The 27954-nt window shown below is 39.3% G+C and overlaps 2 protein-coding genes across 8 annotated transcripts in view; one reads left to right on the forward strand and one right to left on the reverse strand.

The window, feature by feature from the left end:
• The window catches only part of LOC122976456 (fibronectin type III domain-containing protein 4-like), a 65673-nt gene extending 45595 nt beyond the window's left edge, over positions 1-20078 (reverse strand). For 2 of the 4 annotated variants that reach the window (XM_044344949.1, XM_044344950.1), the window contains exon 1: positions 15413-15491. The gene's annotated coding sequence lies outside the window, so the exon portion shown is untranslated. Of the gene's footprint in view, positions 1-15412; positions 15542-17605; positions 17677-17852 lie in introns of those variants that run through there. The other 2 variants (XM_044344951.1, XM_044344952.1) reach the window with 2 other exon arrangements.
• Positions 961-27345, forward strand: LOC122976454 (poly(rC)-binding protein 3-like). 4 transcript variants are annotated; one of them, XM_044344944.1, is made up of 13 exons: positions 1365-1891; positions 13089-13258; positions 13438-13461; positions 13562-13594; positions 13690-13806; positions 14940-15071; positions 15419-15547; positions 17238-17381; positions 20085-20126; positions 21839-21917; positions 22424-22482; positions 23274-23443; positions 24358-27345. In XM_044344944.1, exons 2-13 carry the CDS (start codon positions 13184-13186, stop codon positions 24410-24412), a joined length of 1059 nt encoding a protein of 352 aa, XP_044200879.1. In that variant the 5' UTR covers positions 1365-1891; positions 13089-13183; the 3' UTR covers positions 24413-27345. The 4 variants fall into 4 exon arrangements, with proteins under 4 accessions (XP_044200882.1, XP_044200879.1, XP_044200881.1 ...); XM_044344946.1 differs by having other exon boundaries at positions 21842-21917; XM_044344945.1 differs by lacking the exon at positions 1365-1891 and adding an exon at positions 1930-3628.
• The last annotated feature ends 609 nt before the right edge of the window (positions 27346-27954 follow it).

The raw sequence follows: 27954 nt of genomic DNA on the forward strand, positions 1-27954 counted from the left end.
CATAGTTTTGCCACCTGATCAGATTCAGAGGAGGGAACCAGTGAGGAAGATGAGAAAGATCAGCTGTATACAGAGGGCCAGTGTGAGGATGGCAACAACAGCAAGTGACAATTTCACTGGTAGCTCTAGTGATGAGGCAGAAGAGGGAGCAAACCAGAACAAACGACAGAAGATGTTTAGGTAATGATCAGAGGAGTACTGCAAATTTTTGTGTAAAAAAGATCTAGTCATCGTGACGTGTAGTATGGTGATGTCTCTCTCTCACACAAAGACACACACACAAGTTTGTGTAATATTACATATAGTTAGGTGGTCAGTTGGTGATTGGGCGAAGGGGGTGTATATGTTTTTTTTTGTTTGCTTGTTTTACGTCAATAATTTTTTCCCCTAACAATAGTTTGAGAAAAACGGAGTTTGAGCACTAGTCTACGGCTACACCAAGCTGCTTCACTGATGATGATGAGCTCTCCACTTCACTAACTCCACTACTTCTCCAAAAACAAAACACATGTGAATATAACTTGTTCAGTTTTTTTTCTCACTTTTTTTAAAATTTTGTATGGAAAACATAAAAGAAAGCTAACTAATTGTTTATAAAATGTTTTAAAAGTTGGGACATGATCAATTAATTATTAATGAATTTTATACTCTAAATGGGCAATGTATTGGGAGATACTGAGTGTAAATTGAAAAATAAATTTCATATTTTGAATAAAAATCATTCAATTTTAGCCTAGATACATTACAAAATAGCAATTAATTAATTTTCCAAAATATTGATATGTGCTTGCCCATTTAAGGGTTATAAAACTGTTTTAAAAGTGCTAATCAGGTAGATTAATAATAGCAGTGTTGATGCCATAATAGTAATGATAATGAACCCATCTGCTAGTGGAGCAAAATGAAAGGATCTGAAACCCAATTGAAACTGTTTATAGTTTTTGGGCTGATACCCCCTCTAGCTGGCTACCGTCCAGTTCTCTGGCAGTCAATAGTTACATGCTGTTGGTTATTCATGGAAAATCAACATTGACTGCAGAGGAAAGTGTGGCAAAAATAGCTCAGAGCCAATATGACCCTTCAGTCACCCACTCGGCATCAGCCTCTTTTACACACACACACACAATTCCACTACTTTTCCATGACTTTCCATTTCATCGATATCTCACCTTTTTAGTCTTTTCTACTTGCAATCTTAGTTTTCTGGTTTTCCACTTTTAGTTGAACTTTGTGTAGAAACAAATGTGTGACTCAAGTTGGGAAAAATAGTCTTATGCCTCTAAAATGACCCATTTGAAAACGTGATCTGATATTCCTCAACTTCCCAAGAGATTTGTCCCAGAGTCTGACTTTTGCTTGATGGAAAACACCTCTAAAATGTCCTGCAATTCCAGATATTCCATAACCAGTATGAATGTTTATACACTTTTACACTATATAGTTACTAATTTAATAAACAAACATGCAGAAATTGAATTCTGCTGCCTGATCTCTCAGTACTTGCTACCTCGTGGGGTCGACTCGGCCCCCTTTTGTCGCCACTCTCCTGTGTTCGCCAACAATCGGTGGGATTGACTGTCAGTGTGATCTCCCTCACTCTCTCCTTCACGCCCTTCTGCCTCCATTAGGACCCTGGCACACTGATAGGAGATGTGGGTGGCTATGAGGACAGGCTCTGGTAGGGGCGGGGTGGTAATGGGGGGTGGTCAGTGTTTGCTGGACCGGTCTGGGTTCATCACCTTGCTGGAGGCCATGGGCGGGGGGTTAGTCAACTTATAGGGCTCTCTTTGCTTCTCGACTCCTTAGTGTGCCCATAATCTGCCATCTTGGTCCTAAACTCCCAGACTGCACCTCCTCTCTCCTGATCAGGAGCTTCCCTACATCTTAACCGGTAAGCAGTTTGACCTTTGACCTAAGAATGTGCCTTATTAAAAAAGGCCTGCTCGAGAATGCTTGACAACCGCCATAAAGCAAGATTTATTTTTCTGCCAATCTGTTGAGCAGAGAATTATTTATATTTTTTTTAGTTTTTCATTTAGATGGCTTATTATGGCTCTCTTAAGCCATTAATACATGTTTGACAGATTATGTCATTTCTCAAAGGACTGAACACAGAGTGCATTTAGCACTGATGAAGATTAGACTTTACTCAATTATACAAGAATGTTATGTAAACTAGTTTTTTTTTTTTTTTCAAGGGCTGCCACCACTCTTGGTTTTGGGTTTTGAAGGTGAGCCAACAGTGTTGTTCGAATATAAAGCAGATTTCCTCTGACGTGGCGCTCTATTTTACCCCACACACTCCTCCTTTGCCTCTTATGATTCAATGTGGAGCAAATTTAATGCTCTATTTGTAGTTTATCCCATAGGCCATTTTACAGTCGGGTGGGTAGGTAAAGGCATGGTTACCATTTTGTGTTGTATAGGTACAAATATTAAAAGCCCATGCCTATCAGAAACCTCATTACAGAGTCTTTATTTTGTTCGATATAGGACTAAGACCAGATTTTGCATGGAGAGCATCTGTGCTAAATGAAAACAATTGACAATGATGTGAAACACGTTCTTCATTGTCTGCATTGCCCCTAATCCAGACAGCATAACTCCAGTGTTTTCTTTTCACTGGCAGCTCCCTTAAACGCAGTGTTCTGCTGCTGCTGTCGTCCAACCCTAATAATGTCAGATTAAGCTCTGCACAACTGTCCATCTGACATGAGGGCTGGATTTGTGCTGGATTGGAAAATCTGGATGGGATGCCTCCAAAGCTCTGTAATTCTGCACATACACACTTACAGATAGATACACAACCCCCCCCCCCCCCACACACACACACACACACACACACATACTGCAGCAGATTAAAAATCAGAGGAACAGAGAGGCTGGAGAGGATATGCATGTCATGGTAGTGTGTTTGTGCGCTGTTGGGGCTGCGTGAGATTGGTTTGACCTCTACTTCTTGAGGTGTTTGGTTGCTTCAAGCCCAAAAGTTCTTCAACTGTCCTGAGTGACTTCCTAAAGTCTGCACATAACAATCACTCTGTTTTTACTATAAGAAAGGCATTATTTTAATGTGTAGCGAGGTTATTTTTGCGTCGATTGTTATCAACAATGACAAGGACGATAGCTCGGTTGTTTTCGGGGGTGCTCAACCCTCCCCTGGGACAGATGAACACCCTGGAGGCTACAGTTCTGATTCAGACCACCTCATCCCCAGACATGCCCCCACGATGCCCGTGTGCCTCACTGGGCATGCCCTCCTTTTGTTGCAGCCGAAACAAGGGGGGCGGCTGACAGGGCGGTGGGTGATGGTCACCCAGATTACGCCTCATCATACGGCCTATTTACACTTGACACCAAACAGTATGGCAAACAGAGTATCACACAGCAGCAACAAAACTGTGCTCATTGAGGTTGCCAGCCAGTTTCGTTTAATCATATAATTTCGAGAACTGTCACGTGTTTCTCTCGTCGCTCATGTGACCTGTTGGTACGGACCAATAGGGTGGCACGGTTTGTCCTGGGCAGAGCAAAAGGAAGAGGGGAAAAAAATCATTTTCCCTTTGCAATTTTTAATCTTGCAACGCCGAAAGTGGTCGTCATCGACAGTATCCTGCGCTACATAAAGGTAAACTCTTTTTTTTTTAAGGCTGTTATGAAGAATCATTGGGTGAAGCCTAGGCCAAGATGTGCTTCAGGATGTTATCCTAGAATGATAGTATTCAAATGATTAATTGCATTTTTTTTATTGATAGAAAAATATAATTGAGTCATGAACATGGTTTCTGGACTTCCAAAAGAATCAAACTGTTGAAAACTTGCATGAAATACAGCTCCATGTTGAGTTGTGTAACGCCATCAATATTTAATTAACTTGATAACTAACCCACAGCCAAGAATAATCATTATCCCGATAATGAGCTGTGAAACAATACGACTTATTGACTCGTTATCTAATCTGGTTATTCAAAGTACATCTAGTTAACATTTTCCCAACTTATCCTCAGCGCACCCGAATAAAGTGACCGCATGCAGTGTGGAAATATTTTGGTTTTCCCCAGAGAATAGTCAATTTTATGGTCAGTCGATTTTGCTTTTGGGGGTCTCTTGATTATCTTTGTTTGGGTGTTCATTGTCTTGGCTCAGATTCAAGCATGAGCGATTTTATTGTTCAGGAATTACCTCTGCATGCGGAACATGAAACAAATGATAACTGCAATGTGTTTTATTAAGGAACTGCTACTCATCTACTGTTAAGTATGAAGCCAGACTGACCTTTTTCACTGTAGGAATGATAACGTAACATGATGGTCAGTGGAATTGATACATCAGCTGCCCCAAGATCATTATTCCAATTATCGTCACGCTGATATTAGCACTGCTGATGGCCTTATTCTTGGCTAGTCATAGACCAAAAATGTCATTTGGCATTACCTCAAAAGCTGCATTCGACTTGAAATACGCTGATGAATAACTCCTTTGTTTGGGTAAAAAAAAAAAAAAAAAAGCTTGTCGTTTGGCAGCGACATCAACAGTGAAAGTCTTTTATGCTCACAAATTTATGTGCGTTCTGTAGGTGACATTACTAAAATAGAGCAATGACGGAAAATGGTGTGACAGGAATGACAATAAAAATTTGCTAAAAAGGGGGGAGACCATATAAAAGAGGGACGTGTTCTGGACCCTTTCCGCATAAGTGCTCAGTGAAAGCGACGCGCATGGAAGCCATGACTTTGTGACAAGCAGTGATCTCACATTACAAATTGTGGCAAATCTAAAATGGCCGACTTAACGCTCAGCTCTTAGCGCCGCATTCACAGCACAACATGGTGTGCCTGCATTGTAAAGCCTTTTACACTGTACTACCCCCCGCCCCCACACACATGTACTATTTTAAGCGAACACATAGTACTCTGAGGTACTTTTAAAGCTACTTGGTGATAGTTGGTCCCCTTGTCTTCCCTGCTCGTTGCGTTCTCTGATTTGACTGGTTGTGGTGACTATCTACTGAGGATGTGGTGGCCACGGTTTTGATTGTGATTTAGGCTGAGGTATCAGGATGCTGGGCTGCTGATGTGGGCTGACAGCTCTTGAGAGCACTGTCATAGTGGCGTATAGGAAGGCCGGTTGGGTAGACGCCCCCCCCCCACCCCACCACCCCCACCCCGCCGCACTGCAACGCACCACATACAACAAAAGCCTGCGCCAGACGAGACAAGAGCTGCTCATATACCAGTAAACCGAGGGTGAAAACCTCAGGACTCTGTGTAACTCATTCTACTCGAGCTGTCTACTGTTACTATTTCTGACAGGAGCGGCCATCGCCTGCAATTATTTAGTATCTATCTTTTTGCCAGCTCCTCAGAGACTTCTACATTTCTGTTACTTTCTCTGTCACAAACTTTTGCTCTCCAAACATGAATTTTTATGACTTAAAGTGGCAAATTGTCCTGAAAGTAAGAAGTCCCTCCACGCGGAACTGAGATGCTTTGAAGAGATCCTGTGAAAACATATGGATCAACGAGGTCACCCTCTGTGCTCCCCCTCTGCTGCCCTATATGCACGTTAATTTCCCTTTTGTTCTCCCTTAATTGGAGCACAAACATTTAAGTGAGGGAGTACCCCAGTCGTGAGTTAACATATTGGCTACATTACATGTAAACCTTTTCCTTTGCTTGAGTTGATTAATTGCCTCAATTACAGATGCACACATCTGCTGATGCTTGTTTGCTGTTTTGCAAGCATTCCCAAGTCTTGTGTGAAGAAAATACTGTACAAATTAATAATAGTACAAAGGGTAACAAAGCATTTTCCAATTTTTTTAAGAAGATTGACAATATGATAAATCCAGTAAAATATATTTAACGCCATATGTAAGCACTGGACAACATGAATGTGGTGCTCAATCCCCAGTAGAGATTTGTATTACAGGTTTTGGATGTTTACTGAAAAGGCTTTGTACATTTTAAAGCATTTTCATTGGTTTTGAAGAGGGCTTGTGTTTGTAGAGAAACAGTAATGAAGTCACGATGTCAGCGATGACAAAGATTAAGAAATCAATAGGACATGACCATTTTATTCACCTGTAAGAGGTTTTTGATAGCCATAAACACTTTTTTCATTCCTCTTTACCTTTAATCTGACCTTACCCTGCTTCACATTTAACCAAAACATGTTCTCTTCTACTCTCTGAGTCACCAGCTTTCACTGAAAACTAACCATTTGCCAAATTGCACTTGGACTGTAAAATAATTGGCTGTTTAGTAAAAGTTTAGTTTACAGTAGAAAAGACTGAAAACTTGAGAATTCATCCTAATAATATGAATCCTAATAAAGTTAGCTGTAAAATGTCACAGGGCTGAGAGGTGGGCACTCCTTTCATACCATCTGAAGTACAGATAAACAAGGACTACATTTAAGTGTAAGTCTGCTTAGGACAGGCTGATTCCCTGAACTGGCATCCCTCTTGGCCTCTGATTATGACTTAACTCCACATGTAAACATCACAGATGAGAAATTGAAAGGGTCGCTGTGCATCGCAAGCACATCGTTGCAATTAAAATACCAAATTTATCAAGCTAACCCTTAAAGTATCTCTCTGATATTTACTTAACATTCTAACATTCAAGGTTTTACAAAGTGCAGATTATGTCACAAGGCAGAAAATCCAATTTACTTTTATTAATTCATCAAAAAAAAAAGATTTTTTTCTATAAATTAGACATTTTGGAGTGAAGCTATTCAACAGCAGCTTCAATTTCATTGCAGCTTCCGCTCAGCTCTGGTGTATATTCATGAAGGGTTTTATATCAAAATGTCATAATGACATATCTCTAGATATGTGGATTAGGATGGAACAGATGACAGGGGCTTTGGCCTAGATTAGACTGCCGGCCGTCCATTTAATGATTTTCTTTACAGGATTTCAGATGTCTCTCTCTCTCTCTCTCTCTCTCTCTCTCTCTCTCTCTCTCTCTCTCTCTCTCTCTCTCTCTCTCTCTCTCTCTCTCTCTCTCTCTCTCTCTCTCTCTCTCTCTCTCTCTCTCTCTCTCTCTCTCTCTCTCTCTCTCTCTCTCTCTCTCTCTCTCTCTCTCTCTCTCTCTCTCTCTCTCTCTCTGTTTGTCAGCTATTCTATTGAGTAACTGCATCTCTCTGTGTGTCTCAGTGATGATTGTATGGCAACGTAATTATATGATAACTTATTTTGAGATGTTTTTTTTAATAGTTCTTTTGAATTTTGTTTCATCTAAATTTATAAACTGAATATTTGTAATTGAAAATGGCTGATAGCAGTATTCCATATTTGCAGTTTCAGTCCAAAAGATACCAGATCTCTTGAGCAGTGAACACATGTCTTTAAACGTCTGTTCTTAAATATAATATACAACTCACACACAGGCTGGAAGTTGGAGTCAGAGAGGTGATTTATCAGCAGAGAGAAGTAGAGACTTCATCCATCATATCCCTCTCGAAATGCAAAACAGCAACAGCCTTTGAATTGAATCTATAATCAGTAGAAATGGCTAAAAACTGAATCATCCTATATTCTCTCCTTTCAAAACCACAACAAACGACTTAAGACAAGTTGTCTTCAAAACTATAAGAGAAATAAGTCTTGAACTTTTTCTTTTATCTGTGACATTTTCAGATTTATGCTAAAAGATTTTATAACTAAAACTACTCTGGACAGGGTGATGTAGACCATGTTAAAAGGGCCAAAGCAAGTTGATGGTCACTCAGCTGTGCAGCGGCCTGAAGTGCAGGGCAGAGGCAGGGGAGCGTCCAGTTTTATAGACAGTTGATGGTAATGAGATCCATCTATATCCGCAGCAGTCTCTGCCTTTTTACTATCAGAGAGGTAGATAAAAATATATAGCCATCATTAGCCGACGCTGCTTGATTCATGCAACATTTCCCATGCTCTTAAACACTATATACTTTAAAAGAGGGCATTAATGATCAATAATCCTAGCCCTGTCCAGTATTCCTCTTCACCAAAAGCACTTTCACATATCTAATATCTCTGCTTAACTTTGCTTTTTCATCCATTTGCGAGTCCATCATTTACAGCCCAGTGGCTCAGCACAACGGGAGCATCTCCTCATTGTTAGCGGTACACAAATGGGCACCAACAGATAAAAGAGAGGAGACCTTAGATCCAAGTTCTTCAAGAGCAATGCACGAGTCTTTTCTGTGGCGAGCGCTGAGCAGACGCGGGGAGAGATGGGAGGCGAGGGGGTGGGTGGGTAGTGGGGGTGGCGGGGTGGGAGGAGGGGGGGGGGGAGCCATTTTGTGCACTGCGTTGTCCAGCCGAGCGTAAAGCGTGATTAATTCAATAGCTGCCATAGAGGAGGAGGCTAGCAGCACTGCAACACCGAGCATGACCCACTTTCCCCATCAGATGTCATGAAAAATTCCCTACCATCCCTCTCTACATTTCTCATTTCCCTCCTCCAACTTCCTGCCTGATTAACAAAGAGACGGGGGAGGAAAATTACAAAATCGATGCATGCACAATGTGTTTGAAATGATCAGCAGAAGTGGCCACAGAGCAGGGACTTTAACCATGTAATTTAGCAAGATAATATGCTTATTTTGAAGCTTTTAAGTGGATGTTTAAGAGATTTTAAAGTGTAGTTTTTTAACAATATGAAATTCAGACCTTAAAATAAAACGACTGGCTATTTGCTGGAAGGTTTTAGCCCATTGGGGCAATGATTCACAAGGCCTTGACCTAATTCTATTATGCTACAGGATGTACAGTATGAGCAAAATGCTGTCTGGGAGGATGACTATTCAAACGAAGCTCTTAACGCTGACCTCTTTCATGTCTGAGGTCCGACAGACTCGTTTTTGTTGACCTAAATCTACAGCAGAATATCCCACTTTCGGTGTCTTAATCACGGCAGAGGAGGCTGTTTGAAGATATTTTATTTCAGGGGCAGTTCATTATCATGCGGAGAATGCAGAGTGGCGAGAGAACGGAGACGCGTGCAGCACAAGCCAATCAACTTATGTGGCATATGGCTGCTTTACAGTTTTTAAACCTGAAACGAGCCTCCCTCTTTCATCATTTATCCCTCAGTATTTCTCAAAGATAGATGATGTTTTAAGCACTTAAACTCTCTTCTTTAAGCACCTCTTTGCCCCCAAACACTCAATTTGTAGTCTTGAAGAGGATGAGTACTGCGCCATGAGTACTGCCCTCCCCTCCCTCCCTCCCTCCCCCTCCTCCTCCTCCTCCTCCCGCCCCTAGAGAGGACCTGCACCTCTGGCTTGGGTCTTAAACCCGGATTAAGGCTTTTTATGTAATCTGGTCTCCTCTGGGAGATTGGAGAGACAGCTGGCAACAGAATCCCTGTCCTTATCTCTCGAACCTCCCCTGGCCTCCAACCAACCGATCCCTCAGCTCTCCTCTGCATGCAGCGTAGATTAGAGGAGGCACAATTTCTGGATCCAGTGGTGGACGTTTAAGTCTATTGCAAAAAAAAAAAAGAAGTTATTTTCAACATATCTGTAGGTTTAATTTGAAACTACCTGCATTTGAGTAACTTGTAATCTCTGTGACGGCAGCATATCAACCCCTCAACCTCACTACTATCAGGTTTTTTTATATAAATGCTTAAAACTACAATTAATTAATTTTTGTTCTATTAAGTAGTTTATCTGTATCAAAATGATGTTATTATTCCCTTACTTTTATTATGTGCTTCTATATCTTCTCCACCTCTCTTAGGATGTTGTAGTTCACTTATTTCACATAAGAGTCAAGGAGTCTTTATTGTTTGGCAGTTTACATTTAGAGCTGCAATGATTGATTGATTAGTCAATCAACAGAAAATTAAACTGCAATAATCAATTCCAGTCAATTCACTGATCGTTCTCTGGTTGCAGCTTCTCCAGTTTGAGGATTTACTACTTTTTTCTGCTTTAAATCATAGTAAACTGAATATATTTTGCTTTGACAAGCATCTCTTTCTAACATTTTATAGATAAAATCAATCAATAAAAGATAATTAAAATAATCGTTAGTTGCATCTCGATTTACTTACTGAAGCCACTGTTTATAATTAAAGACCCTGACAGCTTTATGCTTTAACTTACTGGAGAAGTACCTCTAACACCTTAAACTATGTGATAGCTGCCGATAGCTGCAAGAGCTAAAAGCCTAAATCCTAAAATGTATATTGCACTTCCTGTCATGTGATGTTGTAGCAAAGCTTTCAGCTGTTGTGATTGGCCCGTCAAAGCAGCTGAACTGTCATCACCTGTCTCAGGGTTCCCCTTAGACCAACCCAGCACCGAGATTAGTACGGGGGCCTGTGTGCAGCTCTGTAGTGGGAAGTAGGAAGCATTTAGAGGAGTAAATCTAATTGGGTGCCTATTTAGGCTCCTGCTGTGTCTTTTTCAAAGCCCTCAACGAGGCGGCAGTGAGAGGTCAAGAAGTTCAAGAGACAATCCTTCAACCCGATAACCTGCAGAGAAGCATGAATCATTTCAAGTCACGTTGAAAGCACGATTCAGACTGTGGATATAAGAGTCTTAATCAAATCATAGCATCACCTGTGCTGCTTAGAAACTCACTTGTTCTCTTATTTTTGATTAAACGTACACAGCTGGTCAAGAGCTATTTCACAGCTTTTGTTTCACCTTTTTGAACGAATCTCCTTCCCTTGCTATCGACAGCCAAGACGAGACCATAATTGTAAATTATATCTGCTAATTAATCTGCAATTAAGAAGCAGGCAGAGACACGCAGTAGTGATACGTGAGATGAGGAAAAAAAAAAACGTTTCCATTTTCACACAGCGTGCAGCGCCTCTGATTGGCAGACAGTGACATTGTCTGTCTGTTCAGCCAAGGTCAGCCACTACGGGAGATTTTCTTTCCACATATTGTCTTTGGGCCGGCTGCAACGTAGATCAGAAAAAGAAAAAATATATATATATATATGTAATCTTCAATCTATATTTTAGTGCTGTAGATGTTTCCCTACATGTGACATTTAATCCTGTTAATCATGTTTTTAATCAGTCAATCTCAAAATGTAGCAGCTCAGCATCAGATGTGAAGCTTCATGATGTTTCCTGTGATTAAATATCAATGTGTAATTATCAATCTGAGTGATTTACTATTCATATACTTCACATGACAGCTGGGAAAAAGGGAAAAAGTTAATATTTATTCCTGTTAATTCACATATTCAGTGGCAAAATTTATCTTAACGCGCTTCAAACTGTCGTCAGTTAATTTGCTTGGTGCCTAAAAACCTGCACAACGTAGTTTATCTGCTCCACTCATATTTAACCTTATTTACATACATTTTTCATAATTGAAGTTGTTAAGCCTTCATCATCTACAATCATTATTTCAGTGTGTCTGCACTCTCACACTCTAAATGTGTTTGCCTTCTAATGTAAGGAGATAATTTATTCCAATTAACAAACAATCATTTGAAGAGTGTTATTACTGCAATCAGCTAGAGCCATTAATTAACGCTGTGTAAACAGCAGTTCTTTAAAATATCACAATATGAATGCTGTTTCAAGACATTTCAGAGTTATTTTAGAGCATTTCTTCATTTATGTGGAAAAAAGTTTCCAATGTATCCTTTGTGTTATTATTATTATTATTATTTAAATGGTACCAGATTAAAAACATCCAGCTCTGACTGCTGGGCTGCAGATTCACTGTCTGGGAGTGAGATTGTGGACTGAAGCGCCCTCTTGTGTTCGCTGTGGAGACTGAAGTCTGGCTTGAGTCATTACATCACTTGTCAGCCAGAATTAGATGGGATCCAGCTGAAATGGGCTTGATAAAAATAAATATGGCGCTCGACGTTCGATGGCTCATCTTGTGACTGAAGAGACATATGCTGACCTACATTTCAATGGCTTTTATTGCAAACTGTTGTGTATCGCATCAGGCTTTTCAGACATGGGGGGGGGGGGCTGCAGCTCATTTTGTCAAAAGGACAGTCCAATATAGTTCTGAAAATGTCACTAGTTTGTGACAGAGGTTCTCGCAGCATCTGATAGTTACATTTACATCCTTACATCCACATTACATCCCACTTTTATTATCTGGGGATTTTTATATATAATATAACCCGTCTTTCCTCCTACTATCTGTACTTATATTACATGGCCCCAGGTTTGCTGTGTGGCAATTTGATTAAAAACGTTAAATTTAGGAATATGCAACACATAAGCACAAAATTGAGATAATAAAATCACTAATAGTAGATTCTGATAGATCCTCAAGGCCCACGTTAAAGGATGTTTAGTGATATTCTATATTTCTCTCAATGAAAAGACCAAACAATGAAAGGTCCAACTGACATGTATTTTCTGATATATCTTATTCGTCTGTGTCATAGCGCTTCATTGTTGCCCCAAAAACTATTAAAACACATCACTAAGCCGCGCCGTTGCACTGAGTGACATGAACACACTGTGGTTCGTTTTGATTCCAGCTCACATACACAGTCCTGCTGCCAGAAATACTTACTAGAGCACCATATGGGGATTAATACGCTGCTGAATTTAGTTCCCAGCAAATGCACATTTTATTGCTGTTTGAGTGACTTCTGCTAAAAAACTACAATACCCAGCTGTTTTAGAAAATTACTGAGCCTTTTTTAAGCCCTTTTTAAGGTTTGTGACCCGCTTTTTATGTCTTCCATTGAAACAAATGGGTGTCACAGACAGGGCAGAGACATAAAATATATACATATATAGATTATCGCAAGCCTCTTCAGTCTCATCTTATTACAGTAATCTTACTTGGTATTGAGTCAGCTCAATAGATACAGTATGTAGTCTTTGTATTACAGTTAATAAACAGAAAATCTGGGTTCTGTCACCCACAGTGATGGAAAAGTCTCAACATAAGACGATCCCAATAATGTATCACCAGCTGTATTTTCATCACTAAGTTGCAATTTCACATTCACTGAACTGACTAAAGTGCCTCAGTCTCAGTGACACAGCGCGCTGAAAATGGAAAACCAATTACACACATCAGTCCCCGCTTGGTATCTGCTTGGCCTCATCTCAGCACGTGTGTCTTTATTCTTCATCCGGCAGGTGACCGGTTGGCTGACTCCACCATCACACTCGCGTTGGCCCTTGAACTCCTCTCTCACGCGACCACGCCCCTTTCCTTCACATCCAATCCCGACATGGAGCCCATCAAGGTCCAATCAGAAGGTGGACTGAATGTGACCCTCACCATCAGGCTGCTGATGCACGGCAAGGTATGGAAACAAACACACACGCAAAAAAAAAAAAGCTTCTCGGGCAATGAATTCCAATTTCCTATTCTGTTACTTTCTCCGTCTTGCAACTTGTCCAATTATGCGTCAAAAGGAAATAGATCATTTCAAGGGGCCCCTGTGGCAAAGACACAGCTAACAATGGTTTTGTGTTTCTGCAGGAGGTTGGAAGCATCATAGGAAAGGTATTTATCACAAATATAACAAACAGACCATGTAAAGCACTGTAATGCCTGTGGGAAACACACACAGCATCTCAATACTGTCCCTTTCTTTCATTTCCAGAAAGGAGAAACGGTGAAGAAAATGCGTGAAGATGTAAGTAAAGCATTTCTGTAAGAAAAAAAATCTATTATTGGTATGTTGTTTTTGGCACATAATCATGAATTTTCTTCTCTTTTTTTGCCATATAGAGTGGTGCCCGTATTAACATTTCAGAGGGTAACTGCCCTGAACGAATAGTCACCATCACCGGGCCAACAGATGCTATTTTCAAGGCCTTTGCCATGATAGCCTACAAGTTCGAGGAGGTATAACATTTATAATCTTAACACTACAAAGTCTGTTTTGTTTTTCTTATATTGCACACATACCTCACCCTGCTGAGTCTGCTGTGGTTGTGCTATCCAGTAGCGCCTCTACTGACTCATTCCATTGGAATACAAAGTAGGCTTGGCCCCGTTATGTAGGACAGAAATACGCTGATCTAACCTTGCAACACCCTTTGAAAGTGGGCCAGTACTGTGTTTTGATTTGGGTGTCGTATCAGCATGCTCCCAGCCGGACCAAGCCAAAGTGTATCCAAAACACTATAGACAGGAATGACTATGTATACACTGATAAATTCCCAGATATAAACATACAGATGTAGTCTCTCTATAAGATACTAGATTACTATATGATTATATTATCATTGCAGAAGCAAAATATTGCAAAAAGCAAACAGAGTAAAGCACACAAATAGAAAATGAGTAATAAAATTATGTAAAAAAAAATATCTGTGTGTGTAGCAGTGGTAGAAGAAGTATGGAAGCAGCAATACTACGCTGTAAAAAATACTCCATTACAAGTAAAAGTCCTGCATTAAAAATGTGAAAGCATGGATGTATCATCGGCTAAATGTATTTGAGTATCAAAAGTAAAAGTACTCATTAGTCTGTGATATATTATATCAAATATTATAATACTGGATTAATATTACTGATACTTTAATGCTGAAGCTGGAGCTACTTTATACACTGCTGGGCAGTTAAACTAGTTATTTTAAGTGTAAAATATTAATCTGTAAAGTAACAAATTAATTATAACTACCAATTAAATGTAGCAGAGCAAAAAGTACAATATTTCCCTCTGGAAGTAGAAGTATTAAGTCTCAAATTTGTACTTAAATATTAGTATTCAATCACTAATGCAGTCAAAAAACATGGAAGCAAAATGAAAAACATGAATATACGCAGAATAGACATTTGCATCCTCCAAAAAGGGAATGTTAAGAGAAATATACTCCGCTATTTGAAGGTAGTTTTGTTCTACTACATCTTCTGTTTAACAGCCTGAAGGTAGATTTCTACAAAGTCAACACTGTATATAACAAGCTGTAAAAGGACACAGTCTCATCTCATCTCATCTCATCATCTGATAAAACTTCCTTCCTCCCCCTCAGGATATAATCAACTCCATGAGCAACAGTCCAGCCACCAGTAAACCCCCTGTAACCCTGAGGCTTGTTGTCCCGGCCAGCCAGTGCGGCTCCCTCATTGGCAAAGGAGGCTCCAAAATCAAAGAAATGAGAGAGGTAGAGTACAAATAATAGTAAAAAATCTGAACATCGTGAGTTTGCCCTTCATTTCTCTATATGAATGATCTCTGTAAATGCAATTTCAATAGATATTATACTAGTGTCCGAAGGATTTCAAAAACCAGAATACTCCTTATAGTTCCCATTTAAGCTTCCTAAATCCCATATTTATGATTCATATAGTTTCCATTTATGCTTTAACTCCTATAATCTCCAACATCTAAAGCTCAAAGCTCATTTTGCTGCTCTGATATCAGTTATTGGCATTCAGTTTGTTTAAAAAGAAACCAGGGACAAAGCTGAATCTCTATATACATGTGTTTGTGTTTCCGTCTCACCTCCAGTCCACAGGAGCTCAGGTCCAGGTCGCAGGTGACATGCTTCCCAACTCCACCGAGAGAGCAGTGACGATCTCAGGGGCCCCAGAGGCCATCATCCAGTGTGTCAAACAGATATGTGTGGTGATGCTTGAGGTACAGTATGGAGGAGGGAGGATAAACATCAAAGGAAATAGAAAAATACATTATTTACAACGACTACATTTTGAGATTTAAATACCTGATATGGAGGATACAGTAGTTAGGAGTTTGGTCTGATGGTGAAATACACCTGCTGGTCGGCCAGTTAACCTGGTTAATTTATGTGTTATCTATCTTCAAAACTGATGCATCTATGGACGGAGTATGAGACCATGTGTCCCTGGACTCAGGCTTGTAAAAGGCCACCCACAACACCCCCAAATGGGAGCAAGACCCCCAGATTAAAATAGGTGCAAGACACAGTTTCGATGACATTTTGCAGGTGAAACAGAACTCTCTAAGTGTTGCTGTTCACACAGGAGATGAAGAGAGGCAGCCTAACTCCTCTCCAAAGCTTCCTGCCACAGCAGATCCACGCTGTCACTCCTCTGCACAGATATTATACTAAATACTACAGAACACTATACTAATTATTACAGGAAATCATCAAAGTTAACTTGAAATGCAGGTTCTATTTTTCTTAAAGCGGAGCTATTCTGCTGTCAACATTATTTAAATCACTTATTACCACTAATAAAGTCACTGTATTTTAATGAAACGCCGCTGAAGCCTCTGTAAACCAAATTGGATTGGATTTGATTGGCAGATATTCAATATTAAAAGACTCTGATTGGGATCAGGAGCAAAATGTGTAATTAGTACACCTCTACCTTTAACTGAGCTCTGTTCAGTAATCCATCCATGGACGCATCCGATTGATTTTGTGTATTGATAATGTGTTGTTTTGCTAAATTGGATCTCTAACTATCAATGTATTGCAGCAAACATATCTGTCTGGTCCGATATCTAATACAGCACTAACTATTGAGCTCAGAGGAGGAACTTCAGTTGGAGGCTCGGCCTCCAAAAAACAGTAATGTGTATATTTCCCAAAAACAGAAAAAGGCAGCACTCCAGAGGTCAAACAAGCAAAAAAAAAAAAAACACCTTGTGTTGATGTTTTGGGTAAATTTTATTTAAATGAATACGTTGATGAATCTGCTAATCCATTTTGTCACACATGCTCTGATGAAGGCCTCAGGCTCAAACTGATTTTAGATCAAATTCACCCAAAACATCAATAAATGAAGTGACTTTTTTGCTGTTTTTGACCTCTGGAGTGCTGCATTTTTTTTCTACAGACATCAGAAACTATCATTACTGGCTTGTAGCTACATGATTTGGATCAACACTTTTTTTTTTAGGTGTCTCTCTTTTTCTTGCACCATTAATTTTAACTATCTGCACAGCCAGTTCTCCATTGGGCCTTCATGATGGCACCAGCCATGGATACTAGGACATTTGTGACATGACTGTAAGTCTCTAGAACACTGACTTAAAAAGATGTTTAAAATACAGATTGTAGAGTCATCATTATCCAGTTGAAAGTGATGTTCCAGGTAAATCCAAGTTTAGTTGTGCACTGAACCACGATTTGGACATTTTATGTCAGCATGTACACGCAGTGAAGAGCACTTTTGTGTGAGTGTCACAGGTTGTCTTCCCTAAGGCACTGTCCCTCTTGGTCTCACTTTATGCAACTTCTTTTCTTTCTTTCTCTTTCTTTCTTTTTTCTGCTCTAACACTCTCTCCACATCTCACCCCTTCTTCTTCCCCCCACTCTCTCCTCCTTTGCTCTCCTCAGTCCCCACCGAAAGGTGCCACAATCCCCTACCGCCCCAAGCCTGCCTCCACCCCTGTCATTTTTTCAGGTGGCCAGGTAAGAGCAGACCCACTGGGGGCGTCCACAGCCAACCTCAGCCTCTTACTGCAGCACCAGCCACTGCCTGTTAGTGTCGCACCAGGTTTTACTCACTTTTCCTCCCTTCCTCACTTCCCCGACCTGCCCCCCCGACTAGCATGAAACCATCACTGCTGTCTACTGTGCCCTCACCGTCATCCATCACCCCGAGCCACTCGCAGCAGAACTGGGATAAATGGCATTAGTCATTAAGAGAGAATCTGAATAAATCTGGTGTCAACTCATGCTGGTTAAAGCTTTTTTTAACGTACCTAATAATTGATGAGAACAGAGGCAGAGAAAAGATCTTTGTGTTCCCTTTCAGTGGTCCTCCATGCCCTTCCTACATAGGCAGAGCCAAAAAAAACACTTTCAGCTGATAAAATGTCAAACTTCAATTAAAGGAACTCTAGTCAATATATAGAAATATACTAAAATCACTTTAAAGAAATAACTAACTACACTTAACTGACAAAAGTAACTAACTGATTTAAAAGATCAACATGCTTGTTAACTTACCAAGACAGACTTTGGAAGCACAGTTTGGCAACTTGGTGTAGACTAGAAAACAAAATACTGGGCATGTTGAAGTAAATTTACAGGTAAACAGGTGTCAGCAGGTCAGACTGGGGTAGTAAATAGGAAGCAAGTTTACAATCAGGTGATCTGCAGAGGCACAAATACTGGAGGGGGGCTACTAGTGGACAGGAGAGGCATGACAGGGTTTGAGGGTAAAGAGCAAAGAACACTGAAGCTAATAAGCAGAGAACCACCCAACTTAGATAACTTATTATGGCTTGATAGGGCTCCGCTAGGCTCTGGTTAATATTTGACAAGAGCTGCAACCAACAATTATCTCCACTGTCGATTTACCTGCATATAATTTTTTTCAATTAATTGATGAACTGTTGAACTGATAAAATGTTGTGAAAATATCTTGTTTTGTTTGACCAACACTCTAAATCCCCAAAAATATAAACTTTTTTATCACATGAGACAAAGTTTTCTTGTGAGTAAAGTTTCTATTTACATTTAGAGTTTCTCACTAAACTGCACTATGCTGTGTGTAATCTTGAGGTTGAACAAACTTCATTAAAAAAAAACTGCATTTTAACCCTTTTTTTATCATTTTGAAACCTTTATTGATAACATCCTTGTTTACTAGCTGGCAGTGTTCTTCTTCACTGCCTAAGAAGGGTCAATTAAGACTTAAAACAAATAATTTACCAACCTACACCAAATTTTCTAATTAAAAAATATACAAACTCCAAGTGAAATATACAGTATTAGTCAATATGGTGTAATGGGAACATCCATCCATCTCTTTTTGTGTTTTGTACAAGTTTCAGTCTTTTAAAATGACCATGTTATTAATTATTTTTTGTTTATTTTAAACTGTTAATCTATAGATTTCGTCCCATGTGTATTTGTGTGTACTAACGGATCTCAGGAAGACTAGCAAACCGCAGACGCTAATGGAGATTATTTTAACAATTAACAACAAACCTGTAGATGGATGGATTAGTGTGAACTCGTTGGCAGGAATGTGTATTGCATCACCCACGTCCATGTGGGTTGTAGATACATTTTCTGTCAATCAATTAATCAATTAAATCGCTTCAACTTTATATTTGACCACCATTAGCATGCTAGATTTTACATTATAACACTGGAATGATCCAGTTACCAATGATACATCCCAAATAAACTGATAGTATCATGAGTTGTTGACAGGCTGACCAATAAAAAAATCAATATATTTCTATTAAAGGATCAGTGTGTAAGATTTGGGGGATCAATTGGCAGGAATATTGGCAGATAAGGAGTAATACATTCATAAGTATGTTTTAATTAGTGTATAATCACCTGAAAATATCTTGTGGGGGTTTTTAAGCTAAGACTGAGCCCTTTATATCTACAGAGGCAGCAGGTCCTCTTCTACGGAGACCGCCATGTTGCACCGCCATGTTTCTACGGTAGCCCAGAGTAGACAAACAAACACATTTTTTGCAGCCACCATAGGTTTTCCTACACACTTAGAAGGGGACAAGATTGAAATCTGTAACCTCACTGTTAGATGCCACTAAATCCTAGACACTGGTCCTTTAATTTCTAGTTTATTTAACATTTTTGAATGGGACGTTACTGGGAAATGCCATAAAATATTTAAATCTGAAGGTCTATTATTGAGTTTTTCATTTAAAAACTGCTAAATTCACTAAATTTCCACTGAACTGACCTCGTATCCAGACTTGACACGTATTGCTCCAGTCGCTGTCTTGGCTGTTGAGATGATATTTAGCTCAGTTCTGACCTCTGTGGCCCCTACAACCCCACATCCAATAGGTCAAGTCACATAACTCCTCTCAGGGCCGCTCCTCTGGTTTCCTCCACTCCCTCCCCTTCACCTCCCCACTGTCTCGTTTGTCCCTTATTGATTTAGTTCAACTGGATCTGATTGATGAATAATAGGAGAACATGACAGGGAGTCTATAGTGCATGATTTCCTTGTAACCTGACTAAAATATAACTCAAAAGATAATATGTGTTTGTCTATTGTATGATTTTACTTAAATTATATTTGTTTAGGCTGAATGTTGTTATAGGATCAACAGTTTTTACGTTTTTAAAATTTTGATTAAATGCAGCATGTTTTTTTTATCTTATGCAATTACACGATGAGTATTTTTTGTGCGCTTGTTCCGGGTGATGTAACAAGATAACAATAAGCTCTTCTTCTCATGTTTGCAGGCTTATACCATTCAAGGACAGTACGCCATCCCACATCCAGATGTGAGTGCTAACCCCACGAGGCAGTCCACACTGCACTCTCCATAATTCTGTCTCGCTGCATCCAAATTTCTCTCTTTGAGTCGCAGGCTCTTACTCTCTTTCCACCCTTATTAATATTAAATGTTAATATTAATACAGCTTTTTTTCTGATATGTAATTCCTATATCTTCTAACTTTTCTGACTCTTGCCTCCCTGCCCTCTGTTTGGCGTTAAACCTCATGGGGGCTTGGCCTGCAGCAGTTACCAGATTTGGTAGGATTATTAAGCAAGGTTTTAGATTTCCTACTCTCCTTGCAGCTGGCGGTTTCACTGAACACTTCAGATCCGTGTGCAGTTGTCAGCTGAGACCCTTTTGGAAACTCTTCTTTGTTGGTGTGTTGAAAGAAGTTCTGACATTCAAGACTTAAATGTCAGTTGCCGAAAAGCATTTCATTCAAAATCCAAACCAGAGGGCAAAAAATAAGAAAACAATGACTGAAGTAGTTTCCTGGATTTGAAAGGCTGCTTCGCTGGCAGATTTAAGATGTTGAAGTTCCCCTTGAAGAACTTCAACACACATCTTTTAAACTTACAGTTCTGCCACAATAGTGTTACTTTTAACAAAAATAAAGACTACATTATCACATCATTACTGCCATTAGTTTTCTCAAGCGAGCTTTATCACTTAAAACCATGTCAAATGAATAAAAACTGAAGACAGAAAACTCTAAAAACATATGATGTGCTTTATGAATCAAGCAAAAAACACTATATGGTCCCTTAAACCAGAGGCCACATTAAGATAATTACAAGATCTGCTCACTGTCACCTTAAAAATGAAAGGTCTTAGTCTAAGTCTTAGCAAAAGTTAAAGGGATAGTTCAACATTTTGGGATTTAAGCTTATTCTCTGTCTTGCTGAGAGTTAGATGAGAAAATTTGCACCACTTTAATGTCTGGAGATTAAATAAGGGGGTAAAGCAAGTTAAGCTAACTGTCTCATGGGTGTAGCTTTATATTTAAAGCAGCTATAATTGATATTTCTAATAATAACAATTTATCAAATGACAATGTACTGTTTTGATTCACTCTCTATGCTCTCATAGTATTGTTTCATGAGCAAGTGGATAGAAACACGACTCCAAATGAATGATAATGTTGTTCCATAACTGCTGGAAGTGGAAATAAGCAAGTATTTGCTAACAAGTTCAACATTTCAACTTAAAAGGTGATGATATGTCAGTGTTGTCTTGTTTCTGCTGCCCCCAAGTGGCCAAAAAAAAAAAAAATCGGTCAATGCAAGTTTAAGGGACGGCTCTAACTCTTGGCAAGAAAACAAACTGTGCTTTTCCCAAAATGTCAAAAAAAAAACTTGTCCACCATGTTTTTATCTTTAGTAGGCTTGACTACTGTAATGGTGTCTCGCCTTAACCTGGTGATGTATCCTTGATAAGCTGATTTTTAATTTCTAAATCAGATGGTCAAACCTCGCCCCAAACGCCCCGATCTCAGGCCAAGTCCTTTATGAGCTTCTTCTCTTCTTTCTCTCTCTTTCTCTCTTGGTCTTTGTCCTTCACCTGTCTGTGTTGTTACTTTTCCTCAGATCCTCTCTCTACTCTTGTAGCGTTTCGGACAGACCTGTATGTGTGTGTCTGCGTGCGTGTATGTGCGCGCGCCAGCGTGTTTTTAACGATGACCTCATAGCTCTGCTGTCCTCCTCCTCCCCCCCTCAGCAGTTGAGCAAGCTCCACCAGTTGGCTATGCAGCAAACCCCCTTTACCCCCCTCGGACAGACCACCCCTGCCTTCCCCGGTACGTACCCACCTACACGACGACCCTCTTTACCAAAGCTCCTTCTCTCGTTTTTACCTGTAGAGACGAACACATTCTCTTCCTCCTTTTTTTCTCTTTTCTCTTCTTTTCCTGTCTCTGTCCTTTTCTCTTTTTCTTCTTCTCGTCGTTCTCCTCCTACTGGTCTCTGTGGTGCACTGCCATTGACATGGCCTGCTGGTGGTCTGCTCTTGTTGATGTTGAGGTTTCTTTTTGTTCTATGGTTTTCCCATAGCATCCTTTTTTTTAAACGATGCCTCAAAGATTTTTTGTGTCATTTAGAGAGTAGACTTTAATTTGTCAAGTGATAGCTATTTTACTGAATGTATGTAGGCTCTGCTCAGGGCTGAGCACAGAAATGCTACCAGGCAATGAAAAAACGCCAGGACTACAGTTCATCAATGCTGTTCACTCCCTCAATGTGCCAAACTCTATTTTATGTCCTCTTCCTTCCTCTTCTTCTCTTTCTGTCTTCTTCCTGTTTTCAGCAGCAGGTCTGGATGCCAGTAACCAGGCCAGTACTCATGAACTCACCATTCCCAATGATGTGAGTACATTTGTCAGCAAAATGTCCACCAAATGCTTTTTCATTTGTCGTTGTCCCACTTTCCCAAACAACAGTGATTTAAAATGAGACATTTGTCATTTAAAAACCAAGAAGGGATCATTTTTTATACAATAACAGGCTTCATTTTGCCTTCAGCACCACATCTCTTTAGTAACCAGTCAACAGCAGTTTGGATCATTTGTGGCCACTTTGTGCTCATTTGCCACTGCCACCTTAAAAGTAACAGAAAACTTTTCAGAAAATCCAAACAAGTTAGTGTGACATTGTGATCATATTTACTAACCACTGCTTGAATATTAAAGCCATTTTCAAAGAGATTAGACTGATGAAGTCTTAATTGGTTGGTTAAATTATGAATTACAGAGACAGACCTGCTCCAAAGTGGCTCCAATATAGCTAAATGAAAGGGGAACAAAGCAAGACAGTAACTGCTATCAAATCAGAAATTCATAATTTCAAAAACCCTGGTATATTATCTTTTATCATGTCTTCCTGTTAAAGCTTCCATTGATATAATTTGACAGCACTTCAGATTTAGAGCTCCTTTCCAGAGCAGATATAGTACAGCCAAAAGCATTTGGCTTTGCAAACTGAATGTCCTTAATGGAAAAGACTTGTTGGACCCAAGTTAGAAGTATTTAAGTTATAGTTGAAAGGCTGACATTTACTGGCCCGCACTCACAGTCAAATAGCGTCAGACAAAATGTGTATCTATCTATGAGTCTTCCATGCTCTGGCCATCCTAAGCCCCGCCCCCATTTTCTTCCCAGCTAATAGGCTGCATAATCGGACGCCAGGGAACCAAAATCAACGAGATCCGTCAGATGTCTGGGGCGCAGATCAAAATTGCTAACGCTATGGAAGGGTCATCGGAGCGCCAGATCACCATCACAGGGACCCCCGCCAACATCAGCCTGGCCCAGTACCTCATCAATGCAAGGTCAGAACCCCCTGGGTGTTAAAGCCTTTTTTCACTTGCTCTCTGGTACTTTTGAAGCAACAAGCTTGAAGTTTGGGTTTTTAAAAACAGCAGTGTCCAGTTAGTTCCTACCATTGCACTTGTTACTTACTTTATCTCAATGAGCTTTCTGTCTTTTTTGTAGCTTTTTACCATTGTTGTTGTATTTTGGACTTCCTTGCACTGTGTCTGCTTACCCCATCGTATTGATTACCTATGATTTATAAATTACTACCTTATTATAACTACCTAACAACTGGCCAGTCTTTATGAAAAATATCTACACACCTGTACATAACCAGCCCAGTTGCCAGTAAAATGTTGGCATTGTACGTTTCTGCAAACCACGGATATATTGAATCTCTACGTTTTAATACGTATCATATCAACATTTCTACAATATGCAGCATAGGGAAGTGAAGTAGTTCAGATAACATGTATATGAGCTGATTCTGTTATTAGGGGAGCAGGGTTTGGGTGGTTGGCTAGAAACTTAGATGGAAAAAAGTTGGAAAGCAGCAGAGAGTATTGTTCAAGACCACCTCGAGACAACTGCCCGCTTCCCATTTCAACCGACAAAAAGCAAGATGTTTTTCTGGCACCAAAAGCCAAGTAAAACATCATAAAACATATTTATTCAACTGATAATGGACATTTAATGCTGTGTTAAATGACACACGAAAAGCTTAAATCCGATCAACATTGAAACGTAGAGATTCAACTGCAGAAACGTAGACTTACTTTACATCATAGATTTTATTGCAACCATCTCGCAAATCACCTCATGTTTGTCCTTTGAGTGGCCAGAAATCTGGGTTGAACTCAGGTTGCCATAAAGAAAAAATGTAGAAATACAAAGAGAACTTGTTACCTATTGTCCCATCATCCTCTTCCAGGTTCAGAGACGTGGCGGCCATGTGGAACGACCCATCTTCCATGACCACATCCTGAGATCCCTGACTGGCTCCTCCGTTTGGCCCTTTCCAATGACTGACTACCGCAGACAACCCTGATGAAGCCCTTCGGACTCTGGCTCTGGCTCTCCGAAAAACCCTGACCACCACCCGCCCTGGTTCAAAGTTGTCTATACATCAGGGAGGGTGGGGCGCTCATTTTTCATTTCAGAGAGCCAAATTAAATCTAAAAAAGAAAAAAAAAAAGAATTAAAAAAGAAATTCTCTGTTGATTAGGTTTTTTAGAGAACTGTTGAAGCATGTTGAATGTTTATTAGGAACAACTTGTGTTACTCTTTCTTTCTTTCTATCTATCTATTGCTTTCTCTTTCTCTCTGTCAGTGCTGCGTCAGAACATCATTTAAAAGTATAAAAAAGTAATAGTAAAAGATTGAAATTTTTGTAGAACGTAGTTATTTGCATATTACAGCTGCTCAGTGATGCTATCGGCAGAGTGTGTGGTGGGATGTAGCCAAATTATCAAAATTTTATAATATATTTTAGAAAAGTGATATTTTAAAAAAAAAAAATTGGACTGTTCTACTTTTGTCCCAATTTGCATCTTTGTCTACTTACGAATCCAATCTCTACCCATGACTCTTTGCTGCATCACATGACCCTTTTAAGCCAATGGTATCACTCCTAGAGCCTCCCTTCTCATGTTCATTTCCTATATTTACATTATTGCTTATATTGCATGTGTTTAGTGTCGTGTCGTTGTGTATTTGAGTAAACCTGTTCAGTGTACGTGTTCCTTCAAATGTTATTATTATATCTTTGTGCTCCTGTTCTTTTCCGCTAACTTTTTCAACATTTTTGGCCATTCACGTCTAGTCCTACACCCTGCCCAGACGAAAAACTTTCCGACATAGCCTCCTTCTATCAACACCGATTATTAGTATATAGATGCATGAATGGAAATTAGTGAAAAATCAGTGGCTAAAACACTGACTGAAAATTTAAATGATTGTTTACTAACTTATTATTATACTGTATTTGTTTTGTACAAGGACTAATTGTGATTTAGCACATTAGTCGACTACGCGGCGCTCATGCAATAGACTATTCAACACTTTACTCTGGACTGCCTCTGATGTGGGAGGAGTTGGACTTAAAAGCCAAGTGTTGCGTCCAAACCTTTCGGCTTCCTTCCCTTGTCTGGAGAAAAAAAAAAAAATCTGTGTCCTTGTGGAAGGTTTTGACAAGGGAAAGAAGTCGAAACTTTCACGGCAAAGAGGCCTAAACGTTTGGACGAAGCCGAATGGTATTTTTTGGGCCAAGGAATGTTCAGGGGTTCATTGGGGGGAACCCACGGGGCCTGGGCGGACGTGACCACTCAGTCTCTTTTTCACGATTGTTCATTTTGTCATGTTGTTTTCGTTTGTCATGCGGTTGATTTGACGCTTTAGGTTTGAATGTCTTTTTATCGTCACGACTGTGTCAGCAACTTAATTGTTTTTATTTTTTAAAAAAAAAAGGACAGGTTGGATGACAATTCCTGCTCTGCTGGGTTTTACACCATGGTAAAACCAGCGCATATTTATTTATGGTGCGATTATGCACATATGACTTTTTTGTTTGTTGATCATGAAACTTAAGCTAAATTCATTTTGTCGTACTGTATTTCGTTTGAGAGGGAGGTGAGGATGATATTTGGTCTGATTCTGTATTTCAACCGGTATTCTACTCATGAGGATGCTCTTAATATATTGGACAGCTTGAGCCATCTCATTACTGAGCTTCAGCTGAGCTCAATTCAGTGTTGACGCATACAAACAGCTGTTGAATGTTATTGTCGAATCACATTATCTACTGTCCAACACAACAACATTCTGCATTTTTAGTGTCTCAATTTCTTCGGACATACCACGAGTTTTATTTTCCCGCAGCCTATGCTGAGCTTAACTTTGGGTCTTAAGCGCTTTGATGACATAAATGTGATTATGTAAATGGACCAAATGCTGTATTACTATACCGGACAATGCATAGTCAACGATTATTCTGCAATAATTCTTACATTTTGATGTGAACTGAAGTAGTAGTGCTAGCATTGAAATTATGGATTTGTGTTTCTCTTTATTTTGAGTTGTCATAGCTTGTACTTCAGTGGAATGTTTGTCAAATGAACAAGCTGAAATTATGTTTTTTTTTTTGTTTTGTTTTGTTTGGCAAACTTGCTTTCTAGAAGAGTTAGCTAATACCTAAGAGGGCATTCTTTCCGAAATACCCACATAACAGTAAAGGACATCCTCAAGGGTATTATGGCTTTTATACAACAGTTATCAGTGCATGTGTACCATTGATATGTTTGCTTCAAATTAGCACACATATGTAAGAATAAAACCCTGGATAAACAAGGATTGCTAATGCTTACTAGCACTGTTCGAGTGTGCATTTGACAAATTTGTTGTATAATATGAATTTGATCGCTAAGCAGGAACATTGAGTTGTAAGTGATGGCAGTGTGATTTCAATAACATCAATATTCATGTGTTACTCAGTGTTTGAAATCTGTATTTATTTACATTTGTGTATATGCCTGAGTATATGACTTTGAAACAAACTGCAACTAATGCAATAATAGGGTGCAATGTGCAATTATTTATTCAGTTATTTCCTTATTATTAACATAGATACAGGAGAGCTGTGTAGCTTAAATGCTTTTTGAAATTTTATCCACTTTCCATGTGGCAGGCAGCAACAGCAGGAAAAAAAGGAATGAATAGACATGTTTTTTTTTTGTTTTTCAGCTTTTCTTTGTGTGTATTGCAGTTTGGGATAAAAAAAAAAGTGATAGAAGTTCGTAACTATTTTCGATTGATTTATTTGCTATGTGCAGATCTATATTAGTTGTGAGTAATTACATAGGTTTTAATTTCAAAGTGTTGGTAAGTATAAAAACAAATAAAGTTTCATTTTTTCTTTCTGTGACTTGTTTTTCTCTGGTATCTCATTGCTGCTTCCGACAGAAAACTTCATTTCGACACCATCCCTGTGCGCACATTAAAGCCTGATGAGCCATGAGCTGACGGCAGCCTATGCCGAGCAAAAGACCCCCTGGGGAGATTTTGATAGTTATTAAATACAGCTAATTATTGTATAGCAAAGTGATTAGGGTAATTAGATGATGAGGTTTAAATGGGAATCTCATCTATCCTTCTTTAAAAAGATAGCTCTGTGATTTCACTGGAACAAATGATAAAATCTGATTTTAAAAAGCCAATTAAATATTGCCAGTGGTACAATTAAGCATTGAAGCATTCTTATTGTTTATAGCATGGGTTGTCAAAGATCTTGTGAGGTCTTACAGGAGTTTATTGGCGGTTCGCAGCAAGATGAGGAATCACTATAATTTCATATAATTACTACCATTAAGTACAATTTAATTCAAATTATTCCTAATTAGAGAATGACTAAGGATGACTCGTCTAATCATAGGTTTCTCTTTCACCACTTGCACTTCTCTAACGACAGTATGGAAAGATAATTTAATGATAATATAGATCATTATTAGATTATGATATCAATGACAGAAGAAAT

The sequence above is a fragment of the Thunnus albacares genome, chromosome 24, assembly GCF_914725855.1.
Source record: "Thunnus albacares chromosome 24, fThuAlb1.1, whole genome shotgun sequence".
Lineage (NCBI taxonomy): Eukaryota > Metazoa > Chordata > Actinopteri > Scombriformes > Scombridae > Thunnus > Thunnus albacares.